This window comes from Antechinus flavipes, chromosome X (genome assembly GCF_016432865.1).
Source record: "Antechinus flavipes isolate AdamAnt ecotype Samford, QLD, Australia chromosome X, AdamAnt_v2, whole genome shotgun sequence".
NCBI lineage: Eukaryota > Metazoa > Chordata > Mammalia > Dasyuromorphia > Dasyuridae > Antechinus > Antechinus flavipes.
Window position 1 is genome coordinate 63,585,821 of NC_067404.1, and position 22,884 is coordinate 63,608,704.

The 22,884-nt window shown below is 39.8% G+C and overlaps 1 protein-coding gene across 8 annotated transcripts in view; it reads left to right on the plus strand.

The window, feature by feature from the left end:
• Window positions 1-22,884, plus strand: part of ZNF711 (zinc finger protein 711) — a 110,195-nt gene that overhangs the window by 69,489 nt on the left and 17,822 nt on the right. For 3 of the 8 annotated variants that reach the window (XM_051968536.1, XM_051968529.1, XM_051968530.1), the window contains exons 7-8: window positions 7,907-8,012; window positions 20,332-20,844. In XM_051968536.1, coding sequence (XP_051824496.1) covers window positions 7,907-8,012; window positions 20,332-20,844 — 619 coding nt within the window. Of the gene's footprint in view, window positions 1-2,069; window positions 3,227-3,423; window positions 4,121-7,906; window positions 8,013-16,663; window positions 18,793-18,999; window positions 19,159-20,331; window positions 20,845-22,884 lie in introns of those variants that run through there. The other 5 variants (XM_051968533.1, XM_051968535.1, XM_051968531.1 and 2 more) reach the window with 5 other exon arrangements.

Here is a 22,884-nt window from a genome sequence, read left to right on the forward strand (position 1 = left end):
GGAAGACTTCTTTACAGAATTGTTTAAGATATAAGAAAATGGTAAAAAAAAAAAGTGTAGCAACGTAATAATTTTGTCTTTGATCAATGGATGAATAAATCTGTAGTTTAATAGCAACACTTGCTTTAGAAGTGATTAGGTCAAACTGTTGATAAAGTGATAAACTCCGGAGGCTGTTGACTTCTACCTGAGCAAGTCTTCCACTTCTCAAATTTATTTTCATTGTATATTGGAGAAAGTGGAAGTGACTGTACAATGAAATAAGGAGTGTTAACACTGATATTTGAAAGTCTTAGAAACTGAAAGAGCTGGCAATAGCAGTAACAGTCAAGTCAAGAAAGCAGCAAAGTGGCTTCCTAGTGATCTTTTTTTCCCATTTAATATTTCATTTTTCCAAGTTACATGGAAAACAATTGTGTTTTTAAAACTTTTGAGTTATACCTTCTCTCCCTTCCTCCCTACTCCCTCTCCCCACTGAGAAGGCATGGAAAATTATGCAAAACATGTTTCAATAGAAAAACTAAGTTCCCTCCCACCCGCCCCCAAAAACCCTCAAGAAAAATAAAATTTAAAAAAAATATGCTTCAATTTGTATTCAGACATAATCAGTTTCAACAGCAGTTTTCACCATAGGTCCTTCAGAATAGTCTTAGATCACTGTATTGCTGAGAATAGCAAAGTCATTCACAACCGATCATCCCACAATGTTACTACTTTATACACAAATACATTTGGTTTTGTTGGAGTTTGTGGAAGGCTTTCCAGGTTCTTCTGAGAGCGTTCTGCTAATCATTTCTTATAGCACAATAGTATTCCATTATAATCATACACAACAGTTTATTCAGCCATTCCCCCAATTGATGGGTGTCCCCTCAGTTTTCAATGCTTTGCCTTGAGAAAAGAGCTGCTATAAATATTTTGTACTTATGTTTTTCTGATCTTAAGAAAAATCAAAGAACATTTATGGAAAGGAAGGTGGTGAAAAGGCCTGTTGAACATGAGTTTGAGCTATCAAGGATCATATTTAGTATGCCATGTAGGCTTTTGATACATATGTGTGTATACACACACGCACACACGTGCACACTTTTTTCCTAGGGAAATCCTAGGCATAGATTTGATTTCATTGGTATTAAAGATTTCATCTCATATTTAAATTGGTGGATCTCATCCACCATTAGAGATAATACATGGTAAGATGCCTGCACAGCAACAAGAGTTATAAACAGTTGAAAAGAGTCTTGAGAGATTGTGACTTCCAGGATTACATGACTATAATGTGTTTGGGTAGGGTCATAGGACCCACAATTATCTTGATTTCATGCTCAGAATGCTGTCACTGTGACTGAATCAGTGTCTGTTATTACTACAGTAGCGTTCACAGAGGCACTAAGAGGTCTGGCATCATAACTTGTGTTTATTCAAAATGAGTTATGAATTCAGATCTCCCTCATTTTTCACCAAATCATTTTTTTTTGTTTTTGCTAAAATGTATAAGGACGTTTTAGATCGCTGACCAACAAATTCACAGTGGCCAGGTAAAGGAACAAAATCCAAGTGAAAAAGGTATGGCCCTCAGTAGCCCCTTACCAGTCATAAGATTTAGAGCCAGAAAGAATTTTTGGAGATCATTTTACAAATGAGGAAACTAGGGATCACTAGATGGCGCAGTGGATAGAACACCAGCCCTGAAGTCTGGAGGACCTGAATTCAAATGTGACCTCAGACACTTAATACTTCCTCGCGGTGTGACCCTGGGCAAATCACTTAAATCCAAACGCCTCAGGACAAAAAAAAAAAAAAAATCAAATGAGGAAACGGAGGCTTAAAAGAGTGTGTTAATTGTCCAAGGTAGTGAGTGGACCACTAGAACTCAAATCTATGTCCTCTAACTCTCGGCCAATATAACAAACTCTAAAAGACAGAGCCATCATGCAGAATTTTTGTCTTCTAAAGCATAATTTTTTTGAATGAAAAGTCTTAATTGCAAACAGAGGTATTCGACTTAAATAAAATAAAACTTCAAAGCTTTTCCGTCAAAAAGAAGCCTTATGCATGTACTAAGATCATGAAAGATTCCTCAAATATAACTAGAGAGAAATCTGTAAAATGTCTTATTGTAAATGTGACATAGAATGAAATGATCTCACTAAAGGTGTTTGTCAAGGTCCAAATGGAAGAGGAATTCTGGTCATGTATATGGAGCAGGGTAAAGAGCTGGAATATATTCAGTTTTTTTCTCTCCACAGATATTTAAAGGGTGTTGTTGATTAAGTAGTATCTATGTCGTAGACTTAAAGTTTGGAGAACACTTTAGTGGGCATTTTGTATTATATAGATAAAGAGATCTGGCAAAATTAAGTGACTTGTTCAGGTGCTACTGGTCGTGAGTCGTAGAACTAGGAGCTGAAAACCAGGATCTCTTAATCCCAGATCTAGTGTGTTATTATTTTTTTTGGGGGGGGGTCCCTTCACTGTATCATGGATAACAATTCACAAAAGTCTGTTGTACATCACGTCGGGCACTTACGAGGCTTTTTAGTGTTAAAAACGTGTTTTGTTCCGATTTGTCAGTGGGGCGTTTGGCTTTTTTCCAAGAGAGACCCGTTACGTCCTGTTTGTGTGAACACACTAGGAAATCACCCCCTGTGTATCGGGGAGAAAGGGATGCAAACCACTGCTTGCCCACTTGGTTGTTTGAATTCTGCCTAGCTTGGAAACTTGTCCAGAAGATAGAGGGCACTGTTTTTACTTAGGGAATTAAGGCAATGATCTGGATAATTCATAAAAATCATTTGCCTCTGGAAGAGTCAAATAATTCCGGGAAATGGTATGTGTGTGTGGGGGAGGGGTTCCTTCGTTTTGTCCCAGGCACTTTGGAGTCAGTGGGACATGGTTGACTAGGGACGGGGGAGGTGAACCACTGTGCTCCACTGGACCGAGATTCAAGTGTCTCGTTACCTTTTGGCTGTTTGACCCCGGCGAGTTGCTTAACCTCTCCGTGCTCTAGGCAACCAGGACTCTAAGTTACTAAACTGTTGCCGACCGGCTGGAGTACAGGGAGTCTCCTCATTGGGAGTTCCCTACGCCAATGAAATCTCGCGTCCGGGCGGGGAAAAAAAAAAAAAAAAAAAAAAAAAAAAAGGGAAAAATCCAGACGGATTCCTCGATTCTTAAGCGAGCGTCGCAGGTGCACGGACGTGCCCTCCAGGTGGGACTCCCTGAGGTAAGGCCTCTTGGTTCCGGTGGAACTTGCTTAATGGCCAGCCTTGCTACTTCATCCCCTCACTATTCTGTGGCCTTCTCCCCCATCATTAATTTGTACCCATCTTTGGCTTTTCTGAGGGGGGAAAAAATGTGAGGGACTGGGGGGGGAAGGGGAGGTGCGCGCGCGCGTGTTTGTTTGTATGCGTGTTTTGTGCGCGTGTGCGTGTGAGGGAGTGTGTGTGAGGGAGTGAGTGAAGGGGGGGAGAGAGAAAAAGGGGGGAGGTGTGTACGTGAAAGGAGGCGGGGACCCCAAGGGGCGCGTCGATTTGTGTGGAACTTGTGTCCCGGCGTGCCTCCGTGGCAGGGTAAGCTTCTAGAGGGTAACGGCTTAGGTTCTGTATGGCGGCTAACAGCGCGCGCTTAATACCCAAAACCGTTTAATCGATGACCCTCAGGTTCGCTCGTTCTCGTGCTCGCTCTTCTAGCTCTTTCTCTCCTCTCTCCCCCTCCCCCCCGCCCCTCGGGAAACCCTCCAAAAAGAGATCCTTTTTCGGCGCGCCAAGCCTTGGACGGCGCTTGCGCACTAACGCTTAGCCCAGCGCTGCAAGCTTGCAAGCTACGAGTCAGCGGTGCATTGTAGCCCAAACCTGGCGCCTCTTTTGCTGCTTCGCGCGCGCGCGCTTTCCCTCTCGGTCCCTACCCTGCAGCGGGGAGTGACGTAATGCGGCCCGAGCTCCTCTACGGCGGGGGGAAGGAGGCCGCGGCGGCGCGCGCTCCGGGCCCAGGGTAGCCTGTGATTGGTCCAGGTCCTTAGAACTAGACAACTCGAATGCAAGGCCTCAGTGTTTCCCGGCCACGGCCCCCCCCCTTAGAAACGCCGAGAGCTGCCGCGTCTCAGAACCACCCGCGGCAGGTAAGGCGGCTACAGAGGGCGGCCGCTAGGATCCTCAGTCCCTAGTGTCCGTTGCAAAGGTAGCGGGGCGGAGGGGGAGCGCGGGCTCAGGGACTTGAATGAGGGGGTGGGGAACAATGGAGGAGGCGGAGGCGGTGGCTAGGCCTTACGCAGACCGCGCTGAGGGGGCCGTCCCAGCCACCACCACCGGAAGGCTCCGAGAGTTGAGGGAAGCTAGCGGCTCTCCTCGCCACCCGGCCCTGAAGGCTGAGCCAGAAATTCCGCGGAGCCCGAACCGCCGTCGCGGGTGGCTTGGGGCGCCGGGAAAATGGCGGAGAACAAAGCTGTGAAGAAGCTGCGGCCCCGTGGCAAGGCGTGGCGTGGCGGCCCGGCCCCAGGCGAAGGCGCCGCCTCCTCCCCCCCTCCCATCCCCGCCCCCGGCGGCGGCGGCGGCAGCGGCGGTCCCGCCACTCTTGCCACCGTGGGTGAGGGTGGCGCGGCCAGGCGAGGGCGCCGCCGGGCACCTCCGCATGCTCTGGGGAGGCCCTTAGGGGTCCTGTGCGGCCGTAGCCGCCGTCGCCTCCATCTTGGCTCCTGATGCGGTCTAGGGGAGGAGGGGGGCGGAGGCTGAGGGTTGGCCCGCGACGGGCGAACGGCGGCGGCTCCGGGAGGTGGGAGGGAGAGAGGGCGGGGCGGGCCGTGGGAGTGCGAGTGGGTGTGCGTGTGCTGGGGCGTGGGCGAGCTCTCCCCCTGCCAGTAAGCGGCTTGGCGGTCGGGGTCGGAGCCAGAGCGAGTGGGGAATAAACAAAGAGACACGTGGCGTGCTTTCTGCCTTGAAGAGAATTCAGGATTTGACTGAGTGGAAGAAATGGTCCTGGTGCGGGCGGCTGCGGGTCGGACCTCAGCCTGCCTGGGTTTTGAGTGTGTGGCTTGGTCCCTCCCCTTCCTCCCCTCCCTCCCCTCCCTCTCTCCTTGCACTTGATACCCTCCCCCTGCTCTCTCATCCCGCTGTCTTGGCGGTGCCGAGAAGTGCTCGGTCTTGACTCTTGCTCTGCCCGTTTAGTCGTTTTAGAGGTGAAAGAAAAGCGGTTGCTTGCAGTCCCACTTGCTGTTTTGGTTCTGTGAGATGGACGAATGAAAGAGCCCCTTTGGGAAGCTAGCCTTAAACGTACCATCCTCAAACCCTGTGTCTGAATTTAGTGTTTCCCTTTTCAAAAAGTGCTCCAGTTTATGTCTTAGTCGCCCTGATAGTTACACTGGGCTTCTGGCAAGGATGAAGTCTGTTCTTGGTTCTCTTTTATTTATAAAGAGAATATGGTTCAGAAATGTGCCTACAACACTTGCTTTAATTATGAATCAGGTGGTTAAATCCTAAGTGATCTGGTACGGTATTTTTGTTGGAATACTTGAATGTTTCTGTACAAAACTTCCGTTGCAAAAAACTGAGTGAGTTTTAAAGACACTGAAGTCTCCCTCCACAGCACCCCTTCACCCAAATAGGCTGTTTAGGTTTTTTTTGGAATGAATTCTGAAAGAACTTTAGTTTTCAAATATAAAGATAATTTTCAAAAATAGTACTCGGTGTACTGATATTTTCCAAAGAAAATAACTATGAATTGACGCCGAATTAGCAAGAATTAAATACCTGCAGGATTTGTGTATAAATATTTTAAAAGCCACTACCATATATCATGCTTATGAAAAAGCTCTTATGAAGATAGCCAGTGTTTCATCGCTTATTAAAAAAAATTGGGTTTCGATTTTTTATTGTAATATTGAGTTATTTTGAATATTGAAGTTATGAACAAAGCAGCAATTGTGATTTGCAAAACCTAGGTGATATACTGATGCAGAGGGTTTGTTTTTTGTTTTTTAATGGCATCCAGTTGTGTTTTAATTTATTCTTATGCCAGTGACTTTTGCACTGTCCTGGTCTCAATTTGCATGGGAGCATAACTGAAAACAGGAGTATGATGTTTGAAGAAGGGGTGTGGAGGGAACTGCTTCCTAGAGCTTTTGAATTTCGTTTTCTTGTACGCAGTCATTTTTACTGGTCTGTTCACTTTGTATAACTTATAGCATGTGTATCCTCATAGTATTGTTTATACAGATTACCTGGGGAGCATCTTGTTTTCCCTGTTTTAATGAATTGGAGAATGGGCACCAATTTCCATTGAATAGGATGGATTTTAAAAACAGTTTTGTACTCTTGCGATTTTAAAGTACTTACAGCCCATTCTAATTAAGCACATGTGGTAAGAGTAAGAACAAGTCCTAACTAACATAAATTTTTCTTACCTGATTTACTTATTAAAACTCTTACAAGGAGAGGGAGAAATAGTCAAAATAGAATAGCTGTTGTACTTGAGTATTGTTTTCACTTTGCAATAGTTGCTTGTGAATTTTAGGTATATAAGTAAAACTTTTAAATTAGATTGAATTTCTCAGCACTAATCCTTCGACATCAGTAACTTTTGTGACCAGGTGTTTTGACTAATGTTAAATCAATTAAAGACTTTGAAGTAGAAAGGTAAAGTGCTAGAACAAAAGAAGTGCTTGCTAAATGTTTGTGGTATATCTAATAACATTCTTAAGTGTAGGAAGCAGTCAGGTTTCATGAGGCTTTAAGCCTTGTGAGACGAGAAAAAGAATATAGTGAATTAAACCAGAAGTATTACTGGTTCACTGAACCCAAGGGAAGCTAGAATAGTTCTGGGACCAAATCCAAGGTTTTCAAACTCTGGGCCCCGTGGTAAGGGAAAAGTAGAATCCAGTAGAAAGTTAGAAGTCTTCTTTGACACACAGGGAGCCCCATGTTTTTTAAGAATTATCCCAGGGAACCTTTTGCCTTTGTTCTGTTGCATAGGCGTCATTTCAAGAAATTGTATTTGTGTCCTTATAGCCATGGAACAAATTTCTTTCTTTTTTAAATTATTTATTTTAATAGTAGCTTTTTATTTTCAAAATACATGCAAAGATAGTTTTCAACATTTACCCTTACAAAACATTGTGTTCCAAATTTTTCTCTTTCCCCAGACAGCGAGTAATCCAATATAGGTTAAATGTACCATTCTGCTAAACACATTTCCACATTTATCATGCTGCACAAGAAAAATCAGATCAAAAAGGGAAAAATGAGGGAAAAAACATAGCTTTTTATATTTCAAAATACATGCAAAAATAATTTTAAATGTTCACCTTTGCAAAACTTTTGGTTCCTTAGTACTCACTTCTTTATAGTAAAGACTCAAGAGTGGACTCCAGACTTGCGCCTTAGCTGTCTGTTGTTATTTTGTCTATTGATAATGCTAGTTTGCGTCTTGCCAGTTTGTCCTTTGAGAAGTCTTTATGTGCTGGGATTCAAATCATATATTTCACCAAAAGCTGGACACTGGAAAATGGGGCTCCTTTTTGCTCTGAAGCTATTTACCATTGTGCCTCCTCATCCTTATTTAAGTTGTCTCACAGAGATCTCATGTAATTACTTATTGTTTTCTGTGATTTGTAGTTGGTTGAGACACTTCTAAATTGAAATCTTTTTTTAAATTAGTATTTCATTTTTCTAAATACATGTAAAGATAGTTTTCGTTGTTCATTTTTTGTAAAATTTTGTGTTCTAAATTTTTCCCCTTCTCCCCTTTCCTTTTCCTTCCTTCCTCTCTTCAAGACAGCAAGTAATTTGATATAGGTTCAATATGTACAAACCTTTTAAACATATTTCTACAGTAAATTGAAATCTCTTATCCAGCCCCAGATTAACTAGTGTGATATTTACATTTATTTTAAATATTGTATTTAATTTTACAGATATTCGCGAATGAACTTGGCCCCAGTATGGATCCAGGTGGTGGAGGTCTTGGATTGCAGACGCAAGAATCCAAAGTGCCCCATACTATGATAATGCAGGATTTTGGTAAAACATTTTCATTTTTTGAATTTGGTTAATAATTCTGGGTTTAGAAGTATTGCTTTGAGCAGTGGTTCTTTCTCTAATTCAAAGGCAGTTTTATTTCTTTAAGCAGAACTTACTGTTCTGCTAATGCCTCTTTACCTGTATTTCTGTGTTAAGTCTTTGGGGAGATTCTTCAAATGTTGTGCTATATATTTGCTTAGAAAATGAAATATTCAACTGAATCATTAACTGCTTGTATTAAACCTCATTAGGTTGCATTTCGACTTTTATGTATATGCTTGTATACATGAAATGCTTGATGAATTCTTTTTTCTGGAATACCCTTAAGAGGGTATATTGCTTAATAAAATTAGGGGATACCTCCACCAGGTCAAAGAAACTGAGTGATCTCAGAGAGAGGGGAAAGTAGGAGAAATGGTTTTCCACATGGCTGCTGCATTTTCTGACAATTTCTTCCAGTGTAAAATACGGGGGGGAATAGGGAAAATAGATCTTTCACTTATGTCCTTAATAAGAATTCAATTCAACAAGCATTTATTAAGCGCTTACTACATACTGGGCACTTTTTAACAGACTCCTTAGCCATGGTCATTTCAGTGTGAGTGTTAGGAAAGGATGCCACAGGTCTTAGAAGACCTAGTTCAAGTCTCATCTCTGATACCAGTTGTGTGACTTCAAGTGAGTCACTTACTTTGAGCCTCAGTTTCTTCATGTGTAGTGGCTTTTTGTGAGCAATGTGCTTTTTTAAAAGGGAAAATTACATAACATTGGAAGCTCATACAACAGAATTACCTGTAACCCATTGGAAATCAGTAGAAGAACCATGTTGAGCTGTATGAATTTTGAATAAGTAAAAGCAACAGAGTGGTGACCCTTCAATTTTAAGCTGGGAAAGATCTTACTTGTCCAACCTCCTCTCTCCTTCCCCGCCCCCCTCCCCCCATTCTACAAATGAGGAATTCGATCCAGAGAGCAGAAATGACTTGGCCAAGGTCCTGAGTAGTGAGCATGTAGCCAGGGTTTTCAACTCCAATTCCAGCACTTTTTTCCTTGTGTCAGTTACAGGAAAGCACATTTCCACTGGGGAGGGTGACATGGATTTATGTGTAAGGGCAGGTGATTTTGAGACTGACAAACTCAAAAGGAGATGGGGATGTTACAACCTAGGGAGCAGGAGGGATGAGGCTCTGGAGGGAGTTGGGATGTTCGAATCAAAATTGGAATATGAAAGACCATTTGAAGAGATTGAAATTTGGGAGAGCATTGGCTCTATAAGTAGAGGGAGAGAGTCTCCCTGCTAGAGATCTCTGATCCTGTGAATGGGAAGTGAAGAGAACATAAGTGTTAGTTTAGCATGGAGAAAAACTCAAAATTGCTCCTAGAGGCAGAAGAGAATTGTGGAGACTCGGGGAGGGATGATGTAGGCAGGGGTTGGGCCCTAGAGGATCAGGCAGTCATTGCTGTAATTAAGAGGTGGGGGGGGGGACTGGAATTGGAGTCAGGAAAACTTAGGTTCAAGTACTTGTTATTGTGACCCTGGGCAAGTCACTTAACTACTCTGGGCCTGAGTTTCCTCATCTGTAAAAAGAGGTATGGGGCAGACTGGCTTTCAAATCCCTTTCAGCTATGAATTTATGAACTTGACTTATGCAAGACTTGGTGCTAAAAAGACAAAGGACTGAAAAATCCATTGTAGGTGGTGTTTCTTGTGCCTGTAAGAGACTTGAACTAGTAGTTTTCGAAACTCTTTAAATTAGGGAATCAGTGGGTCAGAATATTTTCACATTTTACTCTCTTACCTTGTAAATGTGGGAGAGTAAAGAACAAAATAAATTGTTATTATGGTTTCACAAATGTTCCTAAAGACCACCTCCCAACTTGTGTCTAGAACCTTGGCAGAGAATTTGTGTGTGCCTTAATTGTTTGACTGAATTAATCTAATTCCTTCACTTTATTGTAGAAATTAACCTTTCTTGGTGATTATAATATATAGATTTTTTTTCTTTATAGGAGCAAAAAATCCAATGTTATTGATCATTTCTTCAGAATTTCTTTTAACCATCTTTCTTCCCTTTTATCTTCTTTCACGTCTTCAGGTTTAATCCCAGTATTAAATCCAGTAATTTCTTTTTGGCTGCCAGGGAAGTTAAAAATTTTTACCTTGATATATTTTTGTGGCACCCCAGAAATGGTCGAGTTTGCTCAAAGTCGCAACTCCAGATTTGGCTAGGAGTTCCTAGATTTCCAAATGGCTATTTTAATGGTATTAAAATCTTCTCTAAAAGAGTTGCAGAGTATATGCTAACTGTAAACTTCTTTTGCTGTATATATACCAGAATTTTGTTTTTGTTATTTGTAGTTTGGATTTCTTTTGTCCTAAATATCGCCGATAAATTAATCCCATATTTAGTAGAAGCAGGGCTATTTTCTGTTAATTTTCCAATTAAACTTGAGGTGGCTAGTATTTACTCATGGAACTTTGAAGAGGAAATATTCAATAAAACTTGGTTTTTAACTTGTTCTAAATTCTCTGGTCTTGGAGGACAGGGACAGTGTGTTTTAAAGGTATCAATGTGCCTAGCACAGTATTGTAGAAAATTAGATGCCTTAGTGCCTTCTTTTTGTTGTTGGGGGAAGGGTGACGATGAAAGGCAAGAATGTTTGGTAGCTGAAACTCTGGTAGAGATTGTGTGGAGCCAAAAATAAGACTTTTCTTGAAAACTGTTGGTATTCGAAATTTTAACTCTGCCATAAAAATAAACAATAAATATGAAATATGTGAGGAAATATGAAAAGACCTATATATGGTGATACAATGTGAAATCAGCAACCTGAACTTGTATATATACATACTGATTACAGCTATATAAGGGGGAAAAAACAGAAGAAAGGGCCCCAGGGTTACTGATTTTTTTTTTCCAGGACTAGAGGGCCTCAGACTAGAGCATCTCTTTTATTGTTAATTCTTTTTCCTTCTGCCTTGTCATAGGCTAGGGTACCTTGGGTAAGATTTTTCATATATATGTATGTTTTATTGTTTTTGTTAATGGTTTCTATGTCTATTGTTTAAATTTAACCCTGCTAGCTTTTTCCCAGGCTTCCTCTGAAAATTTTTGCCTCTGATGGTAATTTTTTTTTCTTTTTAAACCTTACTGTAAAACTGATTTGTTTTGGGTTGAGTTCCTGGACTGTAACTTCAAGTTGTTTCGTTTGCATTGGTAATGTTGAGTTCCTTTCTAATACGTTTCAGCATTTCATATTGTTTTAAATTCCATTTATAAATTTCAATTAGGGAGTAGGTAGACTGGCAATGAGCAAAAAGGGCAATTTTCATTTTAGTCTAACTTTTGTAAGGGCAAGTGAAAGAGTTGAAGAGTTAAGGAAAGGAATTTTATAGGATAGAGAAGCCAGTTCTGGTTAATCATGGATTATCTCAAATTATTTCCTGTTAGGTGTCTGTGTTCAGTTAAATCAGAGGTATTCCTCATTTATATGCAGTAAAGAACATTTTGCTCTAAAATGCCTTTTGGTAATTAATTTGATTTTCTCCATTGATTTCCATTGTAAATTTGAAGACATGTTATGCCAGAAAGCTGTCCCTTGGAAATTAAAAAGAGAAAGATAGTAGATCTTTCCCCCCAAAAAAAGTTTAAAGAAAAAAAAAAGGATTCTCTTTCTGCTAACGTTAACAGTAATATTCACAATTAACAGAATACTGAAACTTTAGAAAGTGGTTTGGCATGAGACATTCTGGCAGTATTATCTCACTCTACTGTTCTCACCATAAAGGTTACAATTTTGAACATCTACCACCTTTTTTAACATTTGCAATTTTAAGCTACAACATAGTAATATAACTTGATCTGCCTGGATCTATTTAAGACTATACTTTATTTACATATGCTAATTTCCATCCAGGTTACTGAAATATTCCAAATTCAGTTCAACAAACATTAAGAACCTGCAGAGCCTATAGGAAAGCAATGCTGGCCTGCTGGGAGCATATACTGTGCTAGAGAAAAAAATTCTTCCCTTGTCTTTGTATGTGGAGATAGTTCCAGGCTGTTGGAGGGTCAGCAAGAGAGATGCCTGCCTTGTAAGCCACTGCACTCCGGCCTCCTCGCTAGCCCTTTTGCGAAAGAGATGGGAGGGGGTGGACCAGAGGGTGCAGCTTTATCTGGGGGGAGGTGGAAGCAAGGTAATAGGAATATTAATAATAACTGATGTGTTTATAGTGCTTGGAGGTTTGCAAAGCCCTTTACAGGCACTATCTCATTTGATCTTTCACAATCCTGTGAGGTGGAGCTCCTGCAGATGTTACTCCCTACTTTCCAGAGGCTCAGAGAGGTGAGTGACTTCTAGTCACACAGCTAGGAAGCAGTAGAGGCAGGATTTGAGCCCAGGTGTTCTTGAGTTTGGCAGTCTCTCCACTATGCCGTGCTGCCTCTCGAGATCAATGTGATTGTGCTTGATTTTCATTTGCACTTTACCCACATTCACATTATCTAGTTAGGACTATCTGGCAGTGGTTTTTACACTGATGGCAAGAACTAACTTCACTGGTGGCAAAATGACATTGTAACAATAAAGCCTGTAAAGTTAACTACAGTACCAGAAATCTTAGCGTTCTAGTTGAGCCTTAAACTTAACCTTTGTAGGAAATCTCCATATACAGCATGTTCGCTTGACAGGTACTCATCCAACTCCTGCGTGAACACTTAAAAGTGATAGGAAGCTCATGACCACACAAGGCAGCCTGTTTTGTTTATTGTACACCTCAAAATAATGAGCACCAAATCCTAGGACCAGGCACATAGCAGGGGTCTAGAAAACTGGATGAGTCATCACCTTTTTCCCATCCAAGATTTAGGGAACACAAGTTTTAGTTCTCCCTTCCAGAATTTCATTAGCATCTTCAATCCCAAATACATAAACTTCACATGGCATAATATTCTCCTGCTGTTTAACTCCATTCCAGGGATTTTTCTCCACTTGTTTTTCATCTCTACAGCCTCCATTCTCACCCTTGCCCTCCTTGCTATCTCAATAAAGCACCTTTTTTTTCTACTTGGGTAGGATCTCGGGGTATACAAATTTAGCTATCTCAACCTATTTTGGCTGTGCTCAAAACCCCACATTCTTCTTTACAGAGAAGGATTAAAAGTGTCCTTGTGGAAGCCAGAGGCCGTCATCCATTCTTAAAGACTATACCAACAGAATGCCTGCTGGAAGACTTTGTATGTAGTCTGAGGACTTTATCTGATTCGGATTGCTGAGGCATCTTGACACCTCACACACCACCTGCCCAATAGCCTATTTGGGGGCTGGTGGTGGTTGTCTCCATCAGTGGAAGGAACATAGGGAAGGTCCTTCTATTCTAGGTTTGGGAGTACAAAGTTTGTGGTTACAGTACTAAATGTGTGGGCCTGGAGCACTTCTGTTAAATATGCTGCTGCCCCCCCCCCCAAAAAAAAAAAAATGTGATTCCATCTATATGAGGAAATCCCTTCACTAACCAACCAATCCATCAGCCCTATGGAGTTTCCTGAGGCATTTAGGGATTAAGTAACCAGTTTGGGGTCATATAACTAAGGTGGGAGAAGGGATTGGAGCAGGAGGCTTCCTGACTCTAAGCTCAGCACTTCAGCTTCAACTGTTTACCTTCAAGGAGAGTACAGCTTTAAACAAATTTATAGACGTAAGTAAACAATTCAACATGCCCTCAGAATTCAATATGATACTATCCTTGGAGTCTACCACATGGACTGCCTAAGATGTTGTGCCTTTGGTACCAAAGTTATCTAAGCTTCTTAGGATGAGATATGAAAACATATCTACCTGATGCCAGATTGCAGTCCCTAGAGATGAGCTACTGGCACATCTAATCTGATCTGATGATCAATCATCTGTTTCACTTTAGTGGATCGAGTTAATTAACCTCTTGGTGTTTATCAGAAGCAACTCCTTAGGGGGGTTAGCTATTGCATCTGAGACTCCTAGTAATTTGTCTGGAGGATAGCCTTCACTCTGCATATCATTCATGTCAGTTTCTCAAACTTATCATTCAGAATACCACTTAATTCCTATGACTACCTAAGTGAATTCCTTGGGTTTTCTTGCCCTTTACAGAAGTGGTCATCCCACTTGTTAAATGTTTGAGATTTCTAGAGAAAACACCTGAATTCAGGAGAGTTGAAGCTGGGTGGATAAAGAAAAGAAACCTGTGAGCACAGACTTGTTGGGATCCAGAGGGACTAGGTAGTTTAGTGAGTACAGACTTCTGTTGGGTGGCTCTGAGGAGTCCGCTCTTGCCCAGCTGGTGTTTGCTGATTTGTGGCTAACCTTAGCTGGAGAAGAGTTCTTAATCTTTTTGAGTCATGGACTCCTTTGGTAGAGTTGCTAAATCCCTTTTGAAAATCGTTTAAAATGCATAAAGTACATAGGATTACAAAGGAAACTATCTTGAAATACAACTGTCAGAATATTTAAAAAGTAAGCTCACGGGTCCCATTTTAAGAGCTGTTGGTCCAAGAGAACCCTCAGGATAGCCAATCAGGATATTTGAGTTGGTTTAAAGGGGCACCTATGGACACTTAGCTTGATTTAGAACCTAGACATGGAGATTGCAATTGTACCTTACAAAGGGTTTGATCTGTAGCCCAGTTCTTTTTTTTCTGGCAGATGATTTAGGAATGAAGTTGAGCTCCAGGGACATGAGCATGGATGGAAGGACCTGTGATGTTCAAGTACTTCACTGTTTTTCCCCTCAAACCATTAAGTGCTGTACTTGTAAGAGAAAAAAAATTAGAAATGGGTAAGAATAACCAACAAAATAGATAAACCTTTGGTAAATTTGATTAGAAATAGGAAAGAGGAAAATCAAATTGTTAGTCTTAAAAACAAAAAGGGAGAACTCTCCATTAAAGAAGAGGAAATTAGAGCAATAATTAGGAGTTACTTTGCCCAACTTTATGCCAATAAATTTGATAACTTAAGTGAGATGGATGACTACCTTCAAAAATATAGGCTGCCCAGATTAACAGAGGAGAAAGTAAATTGTTTAAATAGTTCCATTTTAGAAAAAGAAATAGAACAAGCTATTAATCAACTCCCTAAGAAAAAATCCCCAGAACCAGATGGATTTACATGTGAATTCTACCCAACGTTTAAGGAACAATTAATTCCAATGTTATATAAACTATTTGAAAAAATAGGGAATGAAGGACTCCTACCAAATCCCTTCTATAACACAGACATGGTACTGATACCTAAACCAGTTAGGTTGAAAACAGAAAGAAAATTATAGACCAATCTCCCTAATGAATATTGATGCTAAAATCTGAAATAAAATATTAGCAAAAAGGTTACAGAAAATAATCCCCATGATAATATACCATGACCAAGTAGGATTTATACCAGGAATGCAGGGCTGGTTCAAAATTAGGAAAACTATTAGCATAATTGATTATATCAACAACCAAATTAACAAAAACCATATGATCATCTCAATAGATGCAGAAAAAGCATTTGATAAAATCCAACATCCATTCCTATTAAAAACACTTGAGAATATAGAAATAAACGGACTTTTCCTTAAAATAATCACTAGCATCTATTTAAAACCATCAGTAAGCATCGTATGTAATGGGGATATTCCCATTCCCAATAAGATCAGGATGGAAACGATTGCCCACTATCATCGTTGCTATTCAATATTGTATCAGAAATGCTAGCTTTGGCAATAAGAGCTGAGAAAAAGATTAAAGGAATTAGAGCAGGTAAAGAGTAAACCAAATTATCGCTCGCTGCAGATGATATGATGGTATATGTAGAGAATCCCAGAGATTCTACTAAAAAGCTATTAGAAATAATCCACACCTTTAGCAAAGTTGCAGGATACAAAATAAATCCACATAAATCCTCAGCATTCTTAGTCACTAACAAAATCCAACAGCAAGAGATACAAAGAGAAAATTCCATTTAAAATAACTGCTGATAGTATAAAATATTTGGGAATCTATATACCAAGGGAAAGTCAGAAACTCTATGAGCAAAACTATAAAACACTTTCCACACAAAAAAAGTCAGATCTAACCAATTGGAAAAATAGTAAATTCTCTTGGATAGGGTAAGCAAATGTAATAAAGATGACAATACTACCTAATCTATTTATTTAGTGATAGACCAATCAGACTCTCAAAAAACTATTTTAATGACCTAGAAAAAATAACAAAATTCATCTGGAAGAACTTTCAAGACTTTCAAGGGAACTAATGAAGAATTTGCCTTTGTGCCTACCTTTATATAAAGGTTTATCTTGTTTTGTAAGAAATGTGTTTCAAAAAAGTTGGAGAATACTGTCATTAGATTTGGCCATGAGTTTTCTTCATTGTAATTTTCTTCAATTTCTTCCTAACATTTTAGCTTGCCTTTTTTCCCTGCCTCCTTAGCCTCTAGAGGTCTATAAACAAATACTTCGATGTAAGGGAGGCCTACACCTCTGGCAATTCTGCAGGTTGATCCTGAGCAAGTCCCTTAAATTCCATAGTGCCCTCAGGCTGAGTAGTTGCTGACCTACCCTAGGAGAGAATGAGGATTTTCCCCCCCATTGATGTGCAGCTCTGCAGTGTAAGAGATCCCAGTGATACATCTGCTCATTCTTTACTCAGTTCAGATGTATCATGATTTAAGTTGCTTTTTTTTTTAATTTGTGGAAAAAGAATATCTTGATAATTTCCATGTTGTTTTCTTAAAGTACTAAGAGAGGCAGTCTATAAGAGAGGGGCTGGCCTTTGAGTCAAGAAGATTTGGGTCCTTAGACTTACTAGTGTGAGAGCTCATGTTCACTGACCCTCTCAATACCCCCAGACTGCTGGGTATATTACACTAAGGATGGATGAATGGATGGAGAGAGGGAGATCCTGCACTGATGAAATCAAGTCACGACCCTTCCCCCCAAATGTTAGGCTCTGGGGATACAAAGAACCAGTTGGCCAGTGAAAAGAAGTTTTTTGTCCTTGGTGGGTTTTGGACTTAAGCTTTTTTAGATACACGTAACCTTTTCCTGTAAAGCTCTTGGACCTGTTTCTGTTGGGTGACTAGTTGGAGAATTAGGTGGAAGTATGACATTGTTTGGAAGGAGAAAAGGAAAGTCAGAGTATTGAATTCTTTAGTAGAAAAACCCCTGGACAAGATTCTCTTAATTGTTAAACCTAGTTGGCTTTTTCTCCATCTTCAGCCTTCTTGATCTCTGTAAGCTTTTGAGCCTTATTGACTCTTCTTTTGAAGAAGGAAGCCTCCTTTTCTGGTTCATCATTCTCACACCCAAAGTGTTTCCCAGAGCTCTTTCTTGGGCCTTTTTTTTTTTTTTTTAATCTCTATATTTCCTGGCTCTTGTATTCAACCACCATAGGTTATTATTTCTCTGCAGGTAATTTCTAAATCCATGTAACTAAGCCACCTTGCTGTAGCAGTTGGTTAAATAGGCCTCTCCTGTGGGATTTCCCACAAGCATCTCAAATTCAACCTGCTAAAACTTAATTCATTTTCTTTGCTCCAAATATTCTCTTTTTTCTAACTTTTTTTTAAATGAGGGGTACCACTGTTCTTCTAGTCTCCCAACTTCTCAACTTCATAGTCATTTCCACTGTTTTTTTTTTTCTTCCTGACTCTTCCTATCCAATCAGTTGCTCAGTTTTGTCCTTCGTGTCCCCACCATTTCTTGTGTAGCCGACCCCTTCTCCCCATTCACGGAGCTATTACCTGCATTCATATCCTCCTCATTCCTGGCCTACACTATTCTAGTAGCTTCCTGATGGATTTCTTGCCTCTTATTTGTGCCCTTCACAGCTATGACAAGAATTTTTGTGAAGTCCAAGTCTCTTGGTGTCTCACCCTCTCCTCCCCCCCCCCCCCCAAGAACCCTCCTTTTAGAGTAAAATGTTGCCTCCAGGTTAGCGTTAAAAACCCTTCATAGTCTGATTGGAGCCTCCTTCTCCAGACTGCTTCCACATTACTTTCTGATTCCAGGTTCTTTTGCTGACTTAAACTGGTGCTCCCTGGCCTTGGACTTCTCTTTCCTCTCCCTGTGCCTCTGCATGAATTTGGAACACAGGCATCATTGTTATCTACTCCCTCCCAGGATCCTTATTTTTCCAGGGTCAAATGAGATAATGTATGTAAAAGCAAGCACTATAAAAATAAAAGGTCATAAAAATAAAAAGTCTGGGAAGAGTTTGGCTAGGGGGTCCCCTTTTCCCAAACTACTTTGAGTTTTAGTAGTTTTAACTAAGCTAAGAGTGCTTTTTTCTTTAGGTTTTTTTCTTCTCTGAAAATTCAGAGAGAAGAAAAAACCTAAAACCAATTTTTTCAGGCCATAGGGCTCAAGAAATGAAATATGCTTTCAACTTCGGGGTCCAACGAGTCTTATATGTTAAAGACTTGCATTTTTAGGATTAAATAATGTAATTTACAAAAACTAAACTCCTCCCCCCACCTTTGTCATAACAGGATTTTACCTGCATCTAGTTATTCCACCTTGCCACTGAAGTCCTCTTCTGCTTCCTCCTCCTGGCAAGGATTTGCTCGACCTGTCCCCTCTGCCCCCACTCCCCCCAAAGTACAAACTCTGGCAGCTCCTACCAAATTGTCAAGACTTCCGGTTCGACCCCTCATGACTGTTGTTCCAGTACCAGTCTAGCTAAGCCTGGAGAGGCTCCACATTGGCCACGGCAACTCTAGAAGACCTACTAAGTCTTGGAGTTGAGATCTTCACCTTTCTGTAAGTGCAGGACAATCCTTACACTGATGAAATTATCGAATTGTGAAAAAGCATTGGATTACAGTGATTACACTGCCAACTGTGAGGAAAAGGGGTGTTTCTTATGTTATTTAAAAGACAATTAAAAATTTCATTAATACAGATTCACTAATGATGAAATGTGTGTGTGTGTATGTGTGTGTAATTCTTATTGTTGGTCTCTTCTAGAAATGTATAGAAACACTAAAGGCCTACAGGAGCACTAGTGCTTTGGAGCGGTCCACTGTTTGGAAGAAGGGGCTAGAAATTGAAAAGAGATTTTGGGAGTTAGGTGTTCAAAGTGCCATTGGTGGCCACTAGCCACTTCCTAACTTGTTAAATTAAACAGTAAGTTACCATTTTGGTCTGAACCTAGGCCATATTTCCCTCCCCACCCCATCCCCAATTTTCCTCCCTTCCCCCAATCTGGCTTGTATAAAACCTGAGTGTGGCCTATGATCTGTATTATTTTTCAATGTATACCTCTCTATATTTTTCGATTTAAAGAGCATTTTAGGAGGGTGTCCTATAGTCGGACCAATATGGTAGTAATAATGAATATTAGGAAATAGCACTCAATAAGTTACTTTTTGTTATGGAAAATGATGCATATGGGAAAGGGTTTGGGGGAAACTTTTAACCCACTAGATTTTTCTGTGTTTTAAAAAAAAAATGTAACTAGCTGAGTGAGGCAGCCTTCTCCTCCTCACCCCAGGTGCCTCAGGGACATATCTTTGTTATACAGAGTACTTTGTTGTAAGTTGTATTTATTTAGGATATTAATAGTAAAAAGGGGTGTTGACCATGCTGCTCAAAAAACAAATCATTTAAAACCAAAGCTCATTAAAGCTGATTCACTAATTCACTTTTGATATGGACATGAAAGAATTGCCAGACCTAGACGGTAAAGGCATTTTTTATTTCTTGATCATCTTGGTCATTTTATCAAGGTCAGACTTAAGATTGTAAAGTTAAAATGCTTCTTTGGAATTTGGAGTGTTATTTGAAATGGAAGGCTTTAAAATAATTAGGGTTGTATTGTTTTGTTTTGTTTGGTAACCAGTGGCTCCAGAAATGAAAGATGCCTTTAATTTCTGGGTCCAGAAATTCTTGTATGTTAAAAAGTACTTCCTATTTAGGATACATTATATAATGAAGACCTATTGTAAATAGTACTTTCTTCATCAAATTGCTGCGTTCTGTTTGTTAGCATTCATATGTTTTATACTGCTATGTTTGGAAAATAATGTAACTGCATTTAAAAAATAAATCTTTTGATTCAACCTTCACTAACTCTTGCTGCTCCTCGCCTGCCCCCCCTTGCCAATTCCAAATTAGTGAGATTTTATTTTAGTTATCTTGTCAGTAATTTCTTTTTAAGGGTAGAAACTTTATGCTTGGCCAATTCAAGTTACTTTTTTTATTTTTATTTTTTTTTTGCATTTTCTATCTTTTGTGAGATTAAGTATAGTACCTGTAATTGAGTAAATAACCTTTTTTTCATTCACAATTGTTTGATAGTGTCTGGAATGGCTGGTACTGCTCGTATCGACGGAGACCATATTTTTGTATCAGTTCCTGAAGCTCTATTAGTTTCTGATGTTGTCACGGATGATGGGATAAATCTTGATCATGGCCTTGCATCTGAAGTTATCCAAGGGCCTGATATCGTCACAGAAAATGATTTTGTAACAGAAGGTGTGTTTGTTCCTGAATCTGTTCTGGAAGCTGATATTGCCATTGAAGAAATTTTAGATATTAGCGATCACATTTTGACTTCTGACTTAATAACAGAAACTGTTAGATTACCTGACCAGATTTTTGTGGCTGACCTTGTTACTGGTCCTGAAGGCCATTTGGAACATGTGGTCCAGGATTCTGTGTCAGGAGCTGATTCTCCCACAATAGTCTCAGAGGAAGTTCTTGTAACCAATTCAGATACAGAAGCTGTGATTCCTGGTTCTGCAGTTGCTATAAAAACTGAAGATGATGATGATGGCAAGAGCACTTCTGAAGACTACTTAATGATATCTTGTAAGTGAAATCAAAGGTAGATAAGTGACTGGGAGACTATTTGAACTAGAAGAGGGTTGGGGAGGGGGGGTGGTCTACATACAGTACAAAGCGTGCTAGGCGGCCTTTTGAAAAACAGTTTGTCAAAGTTGTATTTTCGTGAGATGCTCTCGGATTTGCTTGGTGAAAGCCATGCTCCCAAATGTCATCCCGGAGCAGAGTAGTAGTATTTTTTTTTCTTCCATTTTTCACACGTTTCAATCTGAAGAATTTCTCAGTTACATGTTGATATCTCAGAGAACAGAAAAAAATGAAGGCATGGAAGGAGTATATAAGAAAATTGAGATGGAAAAATACGTGTTTGTGTGTGTAGAGAACACACACACACAAACATGTATATGTCTATCCAGACATGCACATTTTTTTTCCAAGACAGGAGGAAGAAGGTCTCTCAGTCACAAATTTTTCATCAGTACTGTCAGAAAAAGAGATTGTAAATTCAAATTTATTTAAAGATTTAAGTCTGATCTGCTATTTTAAGGTAAAACTGCAGATTTCATATGTTCTCTTTTCTTTTCCATCAAGACTTTAGACCAGATTCTCAACTTAGATATGGGAGCTAGTTCTCCCTCTCTTTAGATTGACGTATATTAAGGGTCTTATATTTGATTATTGTTTTTTAAAGTGCTTTCTGAGATCTTCTCACCTCCTTTCAGGGTGATGCTATAAAGATATTTTCTTAAGTGATGGTTTAAATCTGAGCAACCAAGAATGCTGAGCCTTGGGAGACAAAGGTCAATTGATCTTTAAGGAGACGGTTTGTCACCCATGGAGTTTGGCAGGGGCTGTGCTGAGGGTTTTGTAGGCTTCTCAAATTGTTACTTGCCTGCCTAGAGAGTATGAATATGAGATTATAAATGCATTCTGGGGAATATGTTAAATGTATATTGTATGTAAGTATGGATTGTTTCCAATGACTTTTCATCTGTAAGAAAAAGCATATTCTGTAAATGCAACTTATTTTTTTTTCAATCAGGAAATTTATGAAATGAAATGTTTATGTATACCAGGTGTTTGAAGAGTACACCTTAGTGACTGAGCTTTTTTAAAAATTATATTTGTGCAAATGTACAGCTTCTTTAGATATAAACTTTTTTGAACCAATTACCTGTCCTCTACTCTCAAGGGGTGTCTTTTGAATGAATAAGCTTTGTTTGTGACATTGTCATGTCTAAGTATAGCCTGATTTCAAATGGGCATTAGTTTGGGTATCCAAAAATTTTAAAATTTAAAATTTTCAAGTGAAAGGTAAAAATAAATGCCTATGAGGAAAATCCAAATTAAAGTGTAAGAGCATTCATTTTTGTTCACCTGTGGTATATTTGATGTCACTGCTTCACATTTTCCTGTTCATTGTTTTTTAGAGGTATTAAGAGCTGTATTCTGAGGAATATTCTTTTAATATATGTTTTGAAATGCTTTTTCCTCTGATGATTATTTACATTTCTCCCAGCGTATTGTAATGCTGTTATTATTGCCTGTGTTTTTGTTGGAGGTTAGGTGTCTCTTTTTGTTAGTGATATTTAAATTGAGATTTTATAAATGCTTTTTGTTGCCTCTTCCTATTTTTGTTTTGAATTTGGATCTGGGTTTTCTCCTTCTCTCTTCCTGCCTTCACTTGACTTTTCTTTTTGGGCCAGGGTTGGCTTCTACTGGCTCTTGAGTCTTTTAGGGGATGGAGAATGAACTACCTTGGAAGGCCTCAGAGCTAAGACAAGAGGGCCCCTTGTCTGCTTTTCCTGAGAGGAGAAGATTCCAGAGTAGCCTAATGATAGTTGAGCAACTAAAAGAGAAGGCCCTACTTTGCTTCTTGGATTCCTGCATATCAGTGGAATAAAGAAACCTCAGTAGCTGGATTTTGGGAGCTAGGGAATATTATACTTCTCCCAGTCCCAGAGCTACATGTAAGGTTTATCATTTTAACTAAACGGATTGAATGGAAGACTTAACTCCTCATAGAATGTTGGATCTGGGTAAATGGCATTCAGTAGGAATCAACTT